The 18,561-nt window shown below is 46.3% G+C and overlaps 1 protein-coding gene and 1 long non-coding RNA gene across 2 annotated transcripts in view; one reads left to right on the plus strand and one right to left on the minus strand.

Moving 5' to 3' along the window:
* The window catches only part of kif20ba (kinesin family member 20Ba), a 119,707-nt gene that overhangs the window by 15,764 nt on the left and 85,382 nt on the right, over window positions 1-18,561 (plus strand). Inside the window, exons 8-15 of the mRNA XM_083650736.1 lie at window positions 110-316; window positions 1,823-1,934; window positions 2,502-2,573; window positions 6,517-6,663; window positions 7,564-7,726; window positions 8,144-8,299; window positions 12,324-12,434; window positions 16,716-16,855. Coding sequence (XP_083506862.1) covers window positions 110-316; window positions 1,823-1,934; window positions 2,502-2,573; window positions 6,517-6,663; window positions 7,564-7,726; window positions 8,144-8,299; window positions 12,324-12,434; window positions 16,716-16,855 — 1,108 coding nt within the window. The remainder of the gene's footprint in view (window positions 1-109; window positions 317-1,822; window positions 1,935-2,501; window positions 2,574-6,516; window positions 6,664-7,563; window positions 7,727-8,143; window positions 8,300-12,323; window positions 12,435-16,715; window positions 16,856-18,561) is intronic.
* Window positions 14,701-15,702, minus strand: LOC310788937. The gene is made up of 3 exons (XR_014553319.1): window positions 15,382-15,702; window positions 14,998-15,151; window positions 14,701-14,876 (listed from the first exon to the last, which is right to left on the minus strand). It is a non-coding gene; the product is annotated as an uncharacterized lncRNA (long non-coding RNA).

Raw genomic sequence — 18,561 nt, forward strand, 5'->3', positions numbered from 1 at the left:
AACATCCAGGGCTAACATTAAAAACAACATTGTAATGAATAAAGCACTTGATGCAAAATTGTTCCTCCTCTTGGCACATTGCTAGAAATATCTTCTGTATATCCGTCAGGCTCTGCCTCGTTGGGGACGACTGTCATGGCGGAGGACCGCGTCGGTCTCGAGGTGGAAACCCACACCAAGTTCTCCGTTTGGGTTTCTTTCTGTGAGATCTACAACGAGAACATCCACGACCTGCTGGAGACGGTGCCCAGCGGAGCTCCGAGGAGGACCGCCCTGCGCCTGTCACAGGACGTCAAGGGAAACGCCTTCGTCAAAGGTTAGTGGGTCGGAAGTCGAGAGGTTGGCGAAGCCGGTTTGTGACCGGAAGGATGCAGGTTTGAATCCCAGCTTGAAGTGAAACTTCAGGGTAACAATCGCTCCAACCTTTGTCAGGCCAATCATCGGTCCACTTCTAAAACATTGCTGTGAATTGTTTCTGTGAAATTATATAAAAAAGGTGAAAAAGGACAAGGTTGCAAGTACCAGAGTGTAGGAGTCCCCCCCCCCCCCCCGCCCCAACACACACACACACACACACACACACACACACACACACACACACACACACACACACACACACACACACACACACACACACACACACCTGCACCAACTTTGGGAATGTGTGAGTTTTGTGCTTGTTGAATCCCAGCTGGGAAAGGGTAGGTAGGTGTTTGTCCCTCTGTCATCAACTCCTGTGTAAGGAGGGTACTGCACGGCTAGTGATGGGGCCGATCCGATCCAATATCGGTATTGGGCGCCGATATTGGCACTAATTCACGGATCGGATCAGAATCGGGGGGGGGGGGGGGTTTGCAATTCCAGCGCGGGCCGCACAGCGGGCGCTGGACGTAATTTGCCCATGTATAATAGTATCCTTCTTTGCCTTGTATATTTTCTTAATTTTGTCTGCTTTTTGCAAGGTATATTTAAAAAAAAATTCTTTAATTGGCCAAATCTTTGCCTATACTGTATATTCAAGAAAAATATTGGTATCGGCATAATATCGGTATCGGCAGATATCCAAATTCAGGTATCGGAATCCGATGGGAAGTGAAAAAATGTGGATCGGTGCATCCCTATGCACGGCCACTATAAAAAAAGGATGTTATAAAGTAATTGTTTCCTAAATAAACGTTTTGAATACATTTATTTCTCTATAGTCTATTCTTTATAGCCTCTATAGTCGAGTGTTGTTAAGAGGCCGATTTTGCAGCAAGAATAACTAATTGGTCGGCATTCAACAGGCACATCATTCTCGGTAAGGACGCTTTCGTTATTCAAACACAGACAACATGCATGCTCCTATACTGTAGCCTATCTATCTGCATTTGCAGACACTCCATGAACCCATATCTTTACTTTCATCAAGACATTGCCTTGATAAAAAAACAACGCAGCTAAAAGTAATAACTGCGACAGTGTCGGTGCAGACAGCGGACAACAGGAAATCTCCAGCAATAGGCTACGCAGCTTAATCTCTCCCACTCCTCACCTGGCACCTGCGTCAGCCCTCCTGCACTTTGATTAATCTCCTCATATCATACGGGCGTCGGCAACAAGCACTAGCGATTGATTGATTGATTGATTGATTCACCTGATGTAGGCCGTCAATTTAGCGAAGGTAAAACGCAGCTTTTTTTACCTTTGCTAAATTGACGCTAAATTCACATTTGGTGTGAAATGAGTTTCTTCCGTTATATTCTTTCCTGTTCAAAAGGGTCCTCAGCAGTCAGTGTCTATAAATCTGTGTGTGTGTGCGTGCGTGCGTGCGTGTGTGTAGACTTGCGCTGGGTGCAGGTGAACAGTGCAGAGGAAGCCTGCAAGGTGATGAAGCTGGGAAAGAGGAACCAGAGCTTCTCCTCCACCAAGCTCAACCAGCTCTCCAGCAGGAGGTAAGGTTCTCCTCCACCAAGCTCAACCAGCTCTCCAGCAGGAGGTAAGGTTCTCCTCCACCAAGCTCAACCAGCTCTCCAGCAGGAGGTAAGGTTCTCCTCCACCAAGCTCAACCAGCTCTCCAGCAGGAGGTAAGGTTCTCCTCCACCAAGCTCAACCAGCTCTCCAGCAGGAGGTAAGGTTCTCCTCCACCAAGCTCAACCAGCTCTCCAGCAGGAGGTAAGGTTCTCCTCCACCAAGCTCAACCAGCTCTCCAGCAGGAGGTAAGGTTCTCCTCCACCAAGCTCAACCAGCTCTCCAGCAGGAGGTAAGGCAGACATTTGGACATGTAGCCTGATACTGTACTCTCGAGCAAGTTACATCGAGTGCAACAGTACAATAAGATTAAAAGCACTTCACTTTTTGTTGAACTTGCAAGGATCAATTCGGCTTATGGAAACACTTGGTTGTTCAGACAGTTCTGACAATATCATATTTTGGGAAAATATCCCACTAACTTTAAAGTTAAAAAAAAAGTTGAAACTGTTGTTTTTTCTCTCTCTCTCTTTCTCTCTCTCTCTCCCCAGTCACAGTATATTCTCTATTCGCATCCTGAGGATCGAGGATGTTGGGATTCCAAGGGTCCACACCATCAGCGAGTCAGTATAAGTTTCACATCAGTTGAACTGCCATACGGTATAGACAGTAAACTGTCTTCATTACTGGACAGATCCCAGGTGTTCAATGATGCAGAATCTGTATGGATAGCAGGGAAGCACTGGATGAGCATTTAGTGCAGTTCCTTTTTAAATGACCAAGACACAAAAATAACAATGTGAAACTTCAGCCATGTGCCGTTCATAAAATGTAGAGTAGAAATATAGCCGCAAGCGGCGATGGGCGGGGTTCAAGCCTTGCGCAGATGACAAACCTTCTGATTCTGACTAGGACATCCTCCTTGATATATCTGACAAGTTTTGCGATCATTGGACAAACAGGTGTGGAGTTACAGCCTTTTTTATGTTAAGCCACGCCCATTTCTGGCGTTTATGGCGCCCCCTTTTGGTCGAATTGCACAAAATTTGACACGCATGGTCTGGGATGGTCTCCGAAGATCTCCAGCAAGTTTCGTGAAGATTCCTTCATCGGTAATGAAGTTATGACAATTTAGCTGTGAGGCCACGCCCTCTCACAACTTTAACGATCAATATCTCCGAAACTAAAGTAGATTTCAAAAATCCAAAAATCACGATTGTAGAGCTTGCTCCATAGATGCTTCCTGGCGATTCTAGTGCAAATCGGTCCAACGGTCTAGGAGGAGATGTCAAAAATGTGTTTTCCAAACTTTTCCAAATATCTCAAAAACTTTCCAGGCGGACATTGAGGGTCCTTTTGGCAAACTTGTAGAGCAGGTTCACCTGAACATCTGGAAAAAAAAAGTTTGAAAATCGGCCCAACGGCGTGGAAGTTAAGGCCTTTAACGTAAAACCATCGATTATAGCGCCACCTTCAGGCCGATTCGAAAAATCTTTCTTGAGCAGAAACTAGCACCTAATATCTGTCATTGGGCCAAATGTCAGGTCTCTACCATTTACCAACTCACGGGAATTTGCGTCGGGGCAGATGAACAACAAGAACAAGAATAAATATAGCCGCAAGCGGCGATGGGCGGGGTTCAAGCCTTGCGCAGAAGCCAAAGCTTCTGATTCTGACTAGGACATCCTCCTTGATATATCTGACAAGTTTCGCGATCATTGGACAAACAGGTGCAGAGTTACAGCCTTTTTTGTGTTAAGCCACGCCCATTTCTGGCGTTTATGGCGCCCCCTTTTGGTCGAATTGCACAAAATTTGACACGCATGGTCTGGGATGGTCTCCGAAGACCTCCTGCAAGTTTCGTAAAGATTCCTTAATCGGTCATGAAGTTATGACAATTTAGCGGTGAGGCCACGCCCCTCTCAACTTTAACGATCAATATCTCCGAAACTAAAGTAGATTTCAAAAATCCACCAATCACGATTGTAGAGCTTGCTCCATAGATGCTTCCTGTCGATTCTAGTGGAAATCGGTCCAACGGCCTAGGAGGAGATGCAAAAAATGTGTTTTCCAAACTTTTCCAAATATCTCAAAAACTTTCCAGGCGGACCTTGAGGAAACTGGGGGGTACTTTGAAGAGCAGGATCACCTGAACGTGTGGAAAAAAGTTGTTTGAAAATCGGACAAACGGCGTGGAAGTTATGGCCTTTCAAAGTTTGAAATTTGAACCCCTAATTATAGCGCCCCCATCAGGCCGATTCACGAAATATTTCTGGAGTATCTAGGAACCAACCATATCTGTCAGTGGGCCAAATCTCATGCCTCTGCAGTATACCAACTCACGGGAATTTGCATTGAGGCAGAGAGGAAAAGAAAAAATAAACCATAATATAGCCGCAAGCGGCGATGGGCGGGGTTCAAGCCTTGCGCAGATGACAAAGCTTCTGATTCTGACTAGGACATCCTCCTTGATATATCTGCCAAGTTTCGCGATCATTGGACAAACAGGTGTGGAGTTACAGCCTTTTTATGTTAAGCCACGCCCATTTCTGGCGCCCCCTTTTCGTGGAATTGCACCAAATTTGACACACATGGTCTGGGATGGTCTCCGAAGACCTCCTGCAAGTTTCGTGAAGATTCCTTAATCGGTCATGAAGTTATGACAATTTAGCTGTGAGGCCACGCCCCTCTCAACTTTAACGATCAATATCTCCAAAACTAAAGTAGCTTTCAAAAATCCACCAATCACGATTGTAGAGCTTGCTCCATAGATGCTTCCTGGCGAGTCTAGTGGAAATCGGTCCAACGGTCTAGGAGGAGATGCAAAAAATGTGTTTTCCAAACTTTTCCAAATATCTCAAAAACTTTCCAGGCGGACATTGAGGGTCCTTATGGCAAATTTGTAGAGCAGGTCCACCTGAACATCTGGAAAAAAAAAGTTTGAAAATCGGACCAACGGCGTGGAAGTTATGGCCTTTAACGTAAAACCTTCAATTATAGCGCCACCTTCAGGCCGATTCGAAAAATCTTTCTTGAGCAGCTACCTGCCACCAATATCTGTCATTGGGCCAAATGTCAGGTCTCTGCCATTTACCAACTCACGGGAATTTGCGTCGGGGCAGATGAACAAGAAGAAGAAGAAGAACGAGAATAATAAACCGGCACAAAAACAATAGGGTTTCAGCCCCTTCAGGGCTTGAACCCCTAATAATAAACCAGCACAAAAACAATAGGGTTTCAGCCCCTTCAGGGCTTGAACCCCTAATGAGTAGATGCCATGGTAGATTGACTCGATTAAAGGGTGTCCAAGGGAAAACCCTAAAAGGCCACTTCATACGAAAGGTCAAACTCCTCATTTAATCCGTTAGGAGACAGAGTGTAATTTAATATGGGACATGTCTGTTACAGACTGTAATTTAATATGGGACTGGTCTGTTACAGACTGTAATTTAATATGGGACATGTCTGTTACAGACTGTAATTTAATATGGGACTGGTCTGTTACAGACTGTAATTTAATATGGGACTGGTCTGTTACAGACTGTAATTTAATATGGGACATGTCTGTTAGACTGTAATTTAATATAGGACTGGTCTGTTACAGACTAATTTAATATGGTACAGGTCTGTTACAGACTGTAATTTAATATGGTACAGGTCTGTTACAGACTAATTTAATATGGTACAGGTCTGTTACAGACTGTACTTTAATATGGGACAGGTCTGTTACAGACTGTAATTTAATATGGGACAGGTCTGTTACAGACTGTAATTTAATATGGGACACGTCAGTTACAGACTGTACTTTAATATGGGACAGGTCTGTTACAGACTGTAATTTAATATGGGACAGGTCTGTTAAGGACTGTAATTTAATATGGGACAGGTCTGTTACAGACTGTAATTTACAACAACCAAAAGAAGTTAGGAAGCAGAGCTGCTAAATGCTTATCACTGGCACTTTACACACTTTTGATGCTACATTTGAATACATTTTTATACTTTCTGCATTGTAAGTGACTTCCCGCCCATTATTTTGCTTCAGATTTGGGCCAATTTGGGAGCCACTTGTTTTCCACCTCAGTCAGTTTTGCAGGGGTGAGAATCACCACAGTCCCCACAATATGATGGTCACAACAATACAGTATTATTGGAAAAAAAGAAAAAAAAAGCAATTTCTTCAACTGCAAATTATGTCCCCATTCCCCAAAGGAAAATACTGTGTCAACATCTGTTTTGTCTAATGAGATAAAATGTCCAGTCTGTTCATCTCACTTCACTCATTTTTCTTGCAACAAAATGGGATTGTCCAAGCAGACAGACTGACCAACACTGTCATAAAAACCTGTCATCAATGTTGCAACGTTGCATTTAATTTATACAATAAAATATTGCGATACTCAGCATTTCAGGGACCTCATTCAAACGGCTCTGATGTGAGATCCATTGCTGCAGTACCCACCACCTCTTTCCTTTTGCTGCTGCTGATGGTCTGTCTGTCTGTCTGTCTGTGTGTGTGTGTGTCTGTCTGTCTGTGTGTACTGTATGTGTGTGTGTGCGTTGCAGGCTCTCTCTGTGCGACTTGGCCGGTTCCGAGCGATGTGCCAAGACCCAGAACAAAGGCGATCGCCTGAAAGAAGCCGGGAACATCAACACCTCCCTGATGACCCTGGGCAAATGCATCAGTGCATTACGACACAACCAGCAGGCCAAGTGAGTCTGTCTCGCTCTTTATCGCTCCTTTCTACGTATCTGTCTCACGGTCTGTCTCGTCCCAAAGGTGTGTGTGTGTGTGTGTGTGTGTGCTTGCAGGCAAACTGCTTTGTGGAATAGAGCTGAACTCAGTCACGTGACATTTCTTGCACGGGAAGAGAGTTCCCCATTCATTTCCCCATAGACATTTAGAAAAATCCTTAGACACTTCGAGTTTTAAGGCTGGAACCAAGCCAACCCGTGACCTACTGAATCGGGAGTGACCATCACACTTTTCAGTTGGAGCAAATACAAAAAATAACTTTTTTGTTTTTGCTACTTGCTACTTTTCTAGTTTACATGTTTGTTTTAATTGGCTGTCGGTGCAGATTTTTTATTATTTATAGTTTTATGACCTTACCTTTTACACCTTTTGAAGACAATCCTACACGGGTTAGCCCTCGTTCACACAGGACGCCGAAGCAACGCTCGACCGAAGCTGCACCTACGCTGTACCCACCAGTTCCTTGTTAACAGGCGAAGCCGTTCACACCACCCGCACGCGTGCCACGCTGACGCCGTGCCGCAGCCACGCTCACGCCACGCTGAAGCGATCGCTCAGGCCTGACGCCGAATTTCCAAGCGTGACGCTGAAGCCGTGAAGCCGTGAGGCATGAAGTCAATGGGGGTTGTGGGCGGGTTCAAGGCGAGAGAGTAGGCACTGAGAGGAAAAGAGAAGGCGTCTTGTGTGAACAAGGCGTACGTTCAGCTTGTGCCTGCTTCAAGCTTCAGTTCTGCTTACGTTCGGCGTTCTGTGTGTTTTGAGGGCTTACCCTTCAATACAGCTTGATGGTTCCTTTGACACACACACACACACACAGCAACGCACACACCAACCCAGCTGTGTGTCTCTGCCCTCAGGCTCCTTCAGCACGTTCCCTTCAGAGAAAGCAAGCTGACCCACTACCTGCAGGGGTTTTTCTGTGGTCGAGGTAAAGCGTGCATGATTGTGAACATCAACCAATGTGCCTCCATGTTCGACGAGACTCTCAACGTCCTCAAGTTCTCCGCCCTTGCACAGAAGGTACACACACGATCACACACACACAGGCACTGTCCCCCCCCCCCCCCCCCCCTCTCTCTCTCTCCCACCCTGTCTTTGCCTGGGTCCAGACCTTCAATCTGCCCACTCCACTGAGTTGACTGATTCTGGTCTGGCATCGTGACATGAGACCGTTTCTTGGTTGACAAATGATTGGTCCAATGAGCCCCCACTGGCCGTTCAATAAGGGCAATTGCTACAGTTTTTCATAGATGACATTCAAATATGAAACTGCTACATGCCCCATCCTGCTAGGGACCCACATGCAAACATGGGTGTTGGAACCAAAATTACCCCCCACACCCACACACAAAAAAATCAACAACAAGCACTGCAGTTTTAATAGATGATGTATATATTATTCAACTGTCTCTCTCTTTTCCCCCCGTCTGTCTGCAGGTTGTGGTCCTGACGACCAGGACCCTTCCCAACACCCTCCCCGAGAGGTCCACCCGTGGCCTCTCCTTCATCATCAACAACGCCGACAGCAAGGTCCTGCTGGGCAGCAGGAGGAGCTCGCTGATTGGCTGGGAGAGCAGCCTGGAGGACGTACAGGTACGGTGGACAGAAGAACATCTCCGGATCATCAGAAATAAGCCCATCTCAAATTCTCTCAGTTTGTGCTGCTGAACAATACAGGAACATTTTCATCTTGGTGCGCAGTGATGGGCACAAAGTATGTAAAACTTTTTTTTTTTTTTTCTTTGGTTCGTTTGGGCAGGTGAGTACAACGCCATGCAAACTTGGCTGTGTCAAACTTTAGCACCAAATACCCGCTCCAAGATGCCTCAAAATGCAAGCAGCTAGGAAACTCCACCCAAAATGCAAGTTTTAAGAATGGATGGCGTAAGAAAACGCTCATGTATATCTTGACTGTAGTGGACACCAGAACACCCAATATCCCCCGATACGAAAAGTCACGATGGAAGATGAAGTCTATTTATAGAGGACATGCATGTTTTGAAAACAGTCTCTTGAGCTTTCAGAATCCGTAAACCAATTGTATGTTGCCCTATGTGTTCATTTGGGCTGTATACCCCCCGACTCAGAATTCTGTCAGTCGAATCAGATTTGCCTGTTCAATACGAATATTCGACTATTCGTATTTTTTACAAGACTATCTGGCAATCAATCCATTGGCATGAGCTTGTTTGATTTGTTTGTCTAATTGAGACTTGGTTTTACGGTATTAATAGGCTGATACTTATACCAAAATAGGCTGTATATTATAACACGATCTATTGGGAGAAACCAATTAATTCTATGTAAAATCAAACATTCAGCACCCCCCATATAGCCTGAATGGAATGATCCTTGTTTCATGACCACATTTTGCCACTATTCGACTTGTGAGAGACTCGGGCTCCTTATTATACATATTTTAACGGGAAAGTCCAACACAGCGTCCGCTATTTCCAGGGAAACGTAGCAGACGAGACGAACTTCACTGACAAAATCTTCTTGCCGAATGATCTCATCAAGGCTTATTTTCGCCCAAAACGACACATTTAAATTACTCAAGAGTTCTACCCTAATTTTGACCGGCAGTCTTGGCGATCATCTGAGGATTTTAGTCCCGACAGACCGGAGCTCTATGGTGCTTTCTGTGGGTCATAGCATTTTGAAATGGAAAATGTGTAGGAACCCTGTATTATAGATACGTAGGATGAACTTGCTGGCTCTTTACTTGGCAACTTGCCCACCTCTGCCCTACATGTAGATGGCAGCTTAGAGGTGTGCAGATATGCCTGTATGGTTGAAGATGTTATCAAGGTGTTATGGTTTACTCTGGGTGGTGAAGAAGAACAACGCTGTCAAGCAAGAGAGGACAGCCTAATCATCTCTGCATAGCTCTGTCAGTGGTGGAGGGGGGCGGGACCACGGCCTGTTACCAAGCCGCCTGTGAAGTAATAATAATGATAATGATAATGAGGTACTCTGTTGAGGTGAATGCAGGTAAGAGGCATTATCTCCTATTCGTTTCCTTCATTAAATCTACAGTATGCTAATCACAAAGGAGGACATGTAGATAAAGAGAAGCAAGTGAGATTTGAGATGTGCAGTGTGCAAAAGCGGCTGATGTCCCTGGCCACGGTGTCCATGTCGCTGAAAGGCACCACACTCTTGTCCCTCCCCTTAGAGCAGGACTGGCTTCCTCTTGTCCCTCCCATTAGAGCAGGACTGGCTTCCTCTTGTCCCTCCTATTAGAGCAGGACTGGCTTCCTCTTGTCCCTCCCATTAGAGCAGGACTGGCTTCCTCTTGTCCCTCCCATTAGAGCAGGACTGGCTTCCTCTTGTCCCTCCCATTAGATCAGGACTGGCTTCCTCTTGTCCCTCCCATTAGAGCAGGACTGGCTTCCTCTTGTCCCTCCCATTAGAGCAGGACTGGCTTCCTCTTGTCCCTCCCCTTAGAGCAGGACTGGCTTCCTCTTGTCCCTCCTATTAGAGCAGGACTGGCTTCCTCTTGTCCCTCCCATTAGAGCAGGACTGGCTTCCTCTTGTCCCTCCCATTAGAGCAGGACTGGCTTCCTCTTGTCCCTCCCATTAGAGCAGGACTGGCTTCCTCTTGTCCCTCCCATTAGAGCAGGACTGGCTTCCTCTTGTCCCTCCCATTAGAGCAGGACTGGCTTCCTCTTGTCCCTCCCCTTAGATCAGGACTGGCTTCCTCTTGTCCCTCCCATTAGAGCAGGACTGGCTTCCTCTTGTCCCTCCCCTTAGATCAGGACTGGCTTCCTCTTGTCCCTCCTATTAGAGCAGGACTGGCTTCCTCTTGTCCCTCCCATTAGAGCAGGACTGGCTTCCTCTTGTCCCTCCCATTAGAGCAGGACTGGCTTCCTCTTGTCCCTCCCCTTAGATCAGGACTGGCTTCCTCTTGTCCCTCCTATTAGAGCAGGACTGGCTTCCTCTTGTCCCTCCCATTAGAGCAGGACTGGCTTCCTCTTGTCCCTCCCATTAGAGCAGGACTGGCTTCCTCTTGTCCCTCCCATTAGAGCAGGACTGGCTTCCTCTTGTCCCTCCCATTAGAGCAGGACTGGCTTCCTCTTGTCCCTCCCATTAGAGCAGGACTGGCTTCCTCTTGTCCCTCCCATTAGAGCAGGGCTGGCTTCCTCTTGTCCCTCCCATTAGAGCAGGACTGGCTTCCTCTTGTCCCTCCCATTAGAGCAGGACTGGCTTCCTCTTGTCCCTCCCATTAGAGCAGGGCTGGCTTCCTCTTGTCCCTCCCATTAGAGCAGGGCTGGCTTCCTCTTGTCCCTCCCATTAGAGCAGGACTGGCTTCCTCTTGTCCCTCCCCTTATATCAGGACTGGCTTCCTCTTGTCCCTCCTATTAGAGCAGGACTGGCTTCCTCTTGTCCCTCCCATTAGAGCAGGACTGGCTTCCTCTTGTCCCTCCCATTAGAGCAGGACTGGCTTCCTCTTGTCCCTCCCATTAGAGCAGGACTGGCTTCCTCTTGTCCCTCCCATTAGAGCAGGACTGGCTTCCTCTTGTCCCTCCCCTTAGAGCAGGACTGGCTTCCTCTTGTCCCTCCCATTAGAGCAGGACTGGCTTCCTCTTGTCCCTCCCATTAGAGCAGGACTGGCTTCCTCTTGTCCCTCCCATTAGAGCAGGACTGGCTTCCTCTTGTCCCTCCCATTAGAGCAGGACTGGCTTCCTCTTGTCCCTCCCATTAGAGCAGGACTGGCTTCCTCTTGTCCCTCCCATTAGAGCAGGACTGGCTTCCTCTTGTCCCTCCCATTAGAGCAGGACTGGCTTCCTCTTGTCCCTCCCATTAGAGCAGGACTGGCTTCCTCTTGTCCCTCCCATTAGAGCAGGACTGGCTTCCTCTTGTCCCTCCCATTAGAGCAGGACTGGCTTCCTCTTGTCCCTCCCCTTAGAGCAGGGCTGGCTTCCTCTTGTCCCTCCCATTAGAGCAGGGCTGGCTTCCTCTTGTCCCTCCCATTACAGCAGGGCTGGCTTCCAAAGCTTTTGTGGCTTGTGACCCCACTTTGACATGACAGAAATCTAGGGTCATATCAGTAATGTCATCAGTGATGTCACATATTATGCACGTATGCTGACGTTCCTCTCAGAATTCAGACTTTATTCAGAATCCTGACTTTAATCTCAGATTTCTGATTTTAATCTCAGATTTTGACTTTAATCTGAGAATTCTGACTTTAATCTCAGATTTCTCATTTTAATCTCAGATTTCTGACTTTAATCTGAGAATTCTGACTTTAATCTCAGATTTCTGATTTTAATCTCAGATTTCTGACTTTAATCTGAAAATTCTGACTTTAATCTCAGATTTCTGACTTTAATGTCAGAATTCTGCGTTTTTTCCCCCTCAGAATGCTGGCTCCCCCCCCCCCCCTTCAGAATTCTGACATTAAACTTCTAACTTTCCTTTCTGAATTCTGACTTTATTCTCAGAATCCTCACTTAGTCTCAGAACTGCCACTGCTTTAGAGAGCCTGTGCACACCACTGCCTCACAGTACAAGATGTTTACATGATCATATTGTGTGGTTTTAGTCTTATTATACTTGGCTTGTGTCATCACATGGTAAAACTCCATTGTTATGACAACCTTGTGTCCAGGAGGATGAGGATGATGAAGAAGAGGAGAGCCTGATGGACGACACTGTGGAAGAGAGTGATGATGACAACAACGATGAAGAAGAAGTTATTGTTGATAAAAAGACTTACCAGGTCAGTTACTTTCCACTCTTAATTCATTTACGAAGCACTTTAGACAAACAGGGCAACACAGTGCATTTTACAGAAATAAAGACTATACGGCGATATTAAAACAGTAAATGTATTAGTTATTAGATGGAAGATGAGCCGGAGAGCTGGAGTAATTAAATGTGTTTTCAGTCTTCTTAAGCTGCGTTCACACCGACCTATTAAAGTTTGTCGCTGGCGTCGAGTTTACATACAAAGTCAATGCAAACGAGCGATTGAGCGTATATTCGCCTGGGAGAATAATCGCTGGGCGTCCGAGCGGCAGAGACAGAGCGACAGGGAGAAAATACGCTCGTCGCTCAAGATGAAATATTCCAACTCGAGCGAAAATACGCTGGCATCAGTCGCTCGCTGTTCAATGCTGATTGGCTGCCGTGTGAGAGTGAGTCAAGGATCACACTGGCTTGGAACAAACCGCTGGTTTATTGTGTGGCAACAAACCGCATTGACAGGCTGACAGCTGACATGAAGTGAAGTCTGTACTACCGGTATGCAGCTCGCATTAGGAGCACGCTGATAGGCTTAGCTTGTAAACAATGACGGTGGCTCGTAGTGGACAAACAGCATGACATTACGTAACGTTATATCCCCCACATGTCCGTCATTTCGTGTGCCTGTTGATGAGCGATTTAAACAGAGCGACAGAGCGATTCCAAAGGGTTGACTTGAGCGACAGAGCGAAAAATAAATATCTCGGTGTGAACGCCCCTTAAGAGGTCTTTTGTTTTCATCAACCTCTGTTTTATAAGGGTCTCACTCTCCAGGGCATGCGTGCTCACTCATAGCACGAGGAGGAATTTTCTTTAATAAAGAAAAGGGTGTAAATGTTACAACCTGCTTCTGTTATTACATGAGAATGGACAGTTCTCAATATTGTTTTTAAAGGAACAGTTCACGCAAAAATGGAAATTATGTCATCTCCTCCCCCACCTGCCAGTTGAAAGTTTGAATTGAAATTTGTCCATAATATACAACCCAGGGAGGTTGCCAGCACAAGTCGAGACAACACGGGAGTCACCATTGACTTCAGTGCAGTACAGGGATTCCGTTAGCCAACAATTGCCGGCTTTTAGCCGGTATTTGTTTCCGTGGGCCGGCAAATTAAGAGGTCGCCGGCTCAATTGGCCGGTTGGAAATATGCCAAATAAATAAATTCCTTATATAAACTAGCCTAATATTGTGTGATCTATAGCCTAAGACTTAAGTTGTAGCCTGTTGGCAACATCACTTAGGCCCCTTCAGCAAAGGCTCTATCAATCTGAAAGCATCTGCACGCACCACACATCAGCTGCTCATTTAACGCGACAGCAAAGTGCCATAAAACACCACACTAAAGGCCGTTTCACACAGATGGGGTGCGAATGCAGAGGCGGAATGTGGTACGAAATTCCGTGCGAATTTTCCGCATTGCAACCTAAACACACAGGTCCGGTGCGAATTATTCGCAGTCCCACATTCATTTACCGCAGAGGAAAAACAGTGTTCAGTGTAAACCAGTAGTTAATGTCCCTCCCCGGCTCCCGTCTAGTAGGACAGCACCGCCTACTTGCGCAAGCTAGCTACCAGTCGGCTAACGTCAGACACAGACAGACAGACACAGCAGCGAGACGAGCCATGAAAAGCAACTGGAGGCAGTGAAATTGCCGTCCATTTCAGTGAAATCGAGGCAGGAGCGTTGGACCCCAAATTTGATGCTAAACTGCTAGTTAGCACTTGGATACAAGTGGCTTACATTAGCTCCATCCATTTACAACAGTGGTTTACGACGTTAGCAAGTAGGAATTCGTTTCAGCTACATTACCATCTTCAGTGAATCCCAGCTGCTGGGCAATCTGAAGATCGATTGTCCTTAATTTTGGTGTTGATCGTCATGGTGTTTGTCATATAAAATTGGATGTTGAGAAACCAAATTGATGAGGTTTGGCAAGAGTAGGGTTGGGTACCGTTCACATTTGAATCGATACCGGTACGGTACCGGTACCTGGAATTCGGTACGGTACCAAAAACGGTACCTTTTTCGATACTTTTTTGAGTAAAAAAAAAAAAAAAATTTTTTTTTTTTTTTTTTGCAACAACAAAAATGAGTTGTAAAACAAATAAGTCCAAACTTCTCAATTTCAACATTGTTCTTTATTTAGATTTTTTTTTGTTTAGCAGCAGCACCCAACAAAATAAAACCCCTCCCTCCCTCCCTCTTCCCTCCCAAACCAAGAGTTTACTTGTCGCAGGTAATGGTCTTGTGCCACACTGCTCCATCCATCAGCGGTCACTGCAATATGGTCAACTGCCCTGAGTTCCTCCTTCACATTCTTCTTCTCAACACGATACCAAGCTGGGATAAGTGTGTTTGTGAGAAGGTCTCTGGAGGGAGGGGAGTATTTTGGGTTCAGGGTCCCTGTCATCTCCCTATATATAGACAATAAAAATAACTATTGTTAGTAACTTAGCTTACTCTATGAATATCACACACACACACACACACACACACACACATTATCACCCATTTATACATAAATAAATAATTTACCTGAACCATGGAGACTCCACCGTTGCGAAGGGCAACATGCCTTTTACAATGAAGGCAGTCACTGCCCTGTGGCACTCATTTACTTTCTGCCGGGGTAAAGCTGCTTTCTTCGCCAGGGTGAAGGGTGTCTCCTGTGCGACTCTCACACGGTGGCCTAGCAAAGAAAGCAAGAGTGTAACGTTGAACGTCTCACGGTGACACGAACTGAGGATAATAATAACGTTAGCAACGCTAGTTACGCTACTAAACATGCTAAGCTATAAGCTACAACTATCCAGCTAACGTTACGATTTCAGAGGGCAGCCCGTCTGAAATCGTAACGTTAACGTTAACGTTAAATACACGTTAACGTGTATTTAACGTTAGCTAATTAAATGACGTTACCTGATGTTGAAGAAGTCGACGCCTCACTTGTGACACTTGAAGTTTCGTCGTCGTCGTTGTCCGTTTCAGCTAACGAAGCAGAGGAGCTGCTGGCTGTAGGTGCTTTGCTGCTGGTGGATGCAGCGTCCACCCTCAGGCTATCGAACACTTTACAGTCTTCCGCATTTAAAAAGATTTTATGCTTGACCAAGTGTTTCCTCAAGTTAGAGGTGTTCCCCTGGCCAGCTTTGCACTTCGCATCGCAAATGTTACAGCGAGCGTTGTCTGAGTCTATCTTTGTGAAGTGGACCGCAAGCGAGAGGCCATCTTCTTCTCTTCAGCTTGTTTTGGCAGTGACGTGATGACGTAACCCACCCTCGTGTGTGTTGCCTTCAAGTTTGCGTCGGAATTTCTATCTCGCTCGCTGTCTTTGTATCACTGAGATGCGTTCAAGTACCGACATTTTTAAATTATAATAGAAAAAAAAAAAGTACCGAAATGAGGTACCGTTTCATGTCATGTGAACTGATACTCGGTAGTACCGCCCACTTTCGGTCGGTGCCTGTAAAAGTACCGAGTTCGGTACCCATCCCTAGGCAAGAGTAGTATGACATCAGCTGTAAACAAAGGATTTCATTGGTCAAACGTATTTTCCGCAGGCGGAAATCCGCGGACGTCAATGTCTATCCGGAAAAATAAAATGCCGCACGAATGTTCGGCTGCGGTGTGCAAGCTTCAATTACAACTTGGGGCGGCTTTAGCTCAGGAGGTAGAGCGGGTCGGCCAATGACGCAAGGGTTGGCGGTTCGATCCCCGCTCCCTCCCAGCTGCTGTCGCTGTGTCCTTGGGCAAGACACCTAACCCTCCTTGCACCCGATGGTGTGTAGCACTAGGCACCCTGCGTGGCAGCCTGCCGCCATCGGTGTATGAATGGGTGAATGTAGACTATCTACTGATTGTAAAGCGCTTTGGATAAAAGCGCTATATAAATGCAGGCCATTTACCATTTACCATTTACAACTAATTAAAACTTTTTTTGCAAATGTCTGTGCCGATTATTCGCATGGAGATCCGCACCGGTGTGAAACGGCCTTACAGCCACCAAGTCTCTTGGATGATTGCATCATAGCCTTTGTTTTTGTGTTTTATTGCTGTTTTAAATGTTATTTCTGAACGTAAATTCAAACCCGAGCCAAATTAGTTAAGGAGCGGTGAGGCTCGCCTCGCTCCCTTCTGAAATAAACGCCAACAAAAATGATTTTAAAATTAAGATTTCGTTTGCTAAAAATATGTTATGTAGATAAAAAAACATTGAGACCTGCACATCCTCATCTCCCCGCTGTTTTCCCCCTCAGCGGCAGGTGACGCTGCTGCAGGAGCTGCAGGCGCAGCTGAAGAAAGAGAGAGCGGAGAGCATCGTGCTGGAGGCACGGGTGCGAGAGGAGGTCAGCAGGGAATTCACTGAGATCTTCTCGGAGATGCAGACTGATTACAAGTGAGATTCCGAAACTCTTTTAACCTTTATTCAGGAAAGGATTTGCTGAGCACATGTTATCTTTTTATTAGTCTCTCCCCAGACTCAAATATTAACATTGAATCGCTGCGCTCCGCATACTACATAGATGAGTCTGTGCCACTCCACAGCCCCAGCTGCTGTTTGGAGGGGGGGGGGGGCAATTGAATGACTGACAGGTCATAGCACCAATGAGAGAGTGGTTTCATTTCATCAGAAGTCCGGTTGGGTGGGCGCGCCTGATGGCTAAAGTTGTTACTGATTGGTGGGTTCAAGACTCCGAACCCACTCATCACTGGCCAGGATTCCGACACCAGTTTGGAGCGAGGAGTGTCCCAGACCCAGGGAGAGATCTTAGCAGCATGCAGTAATGTAAGAACTCTCATGGGTCTGGTGTTGAGACTTATCTTTTTATTACCCGATGCACTGCCTTACATTTACACAGCGGGGCTTTTGCTGCATAGGGAATTCGGAGGCGGGCACCTCCGTCAAATTTGGTGCCGCCTCCATCTCCGGACCTAACGGCCGGTTCACACACACGCCTACGCCTATGCCTACGCCTATGCCTACGCCTATGCCTACGCCTATGCCTACGCATATAGGCATTGCTTCATGCACGCCTGGCGCCTATTTTCGTTCACACAGGACGCCACGCTCTGCGCTACGCTGAACACATGAGCAGCGGTTTTTTTACACTTTTCAGATCTGATTTATAGCATGGGTGAGTCCTCTTTTTTATTGTAATGTGCAAGTGAGGATGTCTGTCTATTTCTTGGCCCGCTGTAATTGTTATTTTCCCTCGGGTAATCATGTGACTATGAGTCATCAACACCATGAGTGATACATGCATTGAGACAGGGGGGGTATATATACATCTGACAGAAAAGACGTTAATAGAGGAACACATGAAGGACAGCTCTCTTACTATGCACTCGTTAATTCGCGCTCCACCCTCCCTTTTGGGCAAACTCGGTAGAAAATATGGCCCAAGTCCACCAGAAACAACAGCCAGCTTGACAGTTCAGCGCGCCTAGAGCTGAAAAATAGAACAGACGCCTAAACGATAAATGCAGCGCAGCGTAGGCACAGCGCGAGCGTGGCTTCAGCACAGCGTGGCAGCGGTATGTGTGAACGCTCTCGTCTGTTAACAAGGACGCCTAAATTTTAGGCGTTGCTTAGGCGTTGCTTTAAGCGTCGCTCTAGGCGTGTGTGTGAACCGGCCGTAACACCTATCCCTAACCCTCCAGCTCCTGACCTAACGGCCGATTCACACACACGCCTAGAGCGACGCTTTAAGCAACGCTTTAAGCTATGCCTAGGCATATAGGCATTGCTTCATGCATGCTAGGCGCCTATTTGCGTTCACACAGGACGCCACACTGAAGCCCCGCTCTGCGCTATGCTGATCACATGAGCAGTGGTTTTTTACACTTTTCAGATCTGATTTATAGCATGGGTGAGTAGTAATATAAACCTCTTTTTTATTGTAATGTGCAAGTGACGATGTCTGTCTATTTCCTGGCCGGCTGTAATTGTTATTTTCCCTGGGTAATCATGTGACTATGAGTCATCAACACCATGAGTGATACATGCATTGAGACAGTGGGGGTATATACATAGATATATATAAAGGCTAGATGGCTTAAGGCGGAGTCAGCAGCGTCGTTGAACGGCCGTCATCTTGCTAC

Source organism: Poromitra crassiceps (assembly GCF_964638095.1).
Source record: "Poromitra crassiceps genome assembly, chromosome: 14".
Lineage (NCBI taxonomy): Eukaryota > Metazoa > Chordata > Actinopteri > Beryciformes > Melamphaidae > Poromitra > Poromitra crassiceps.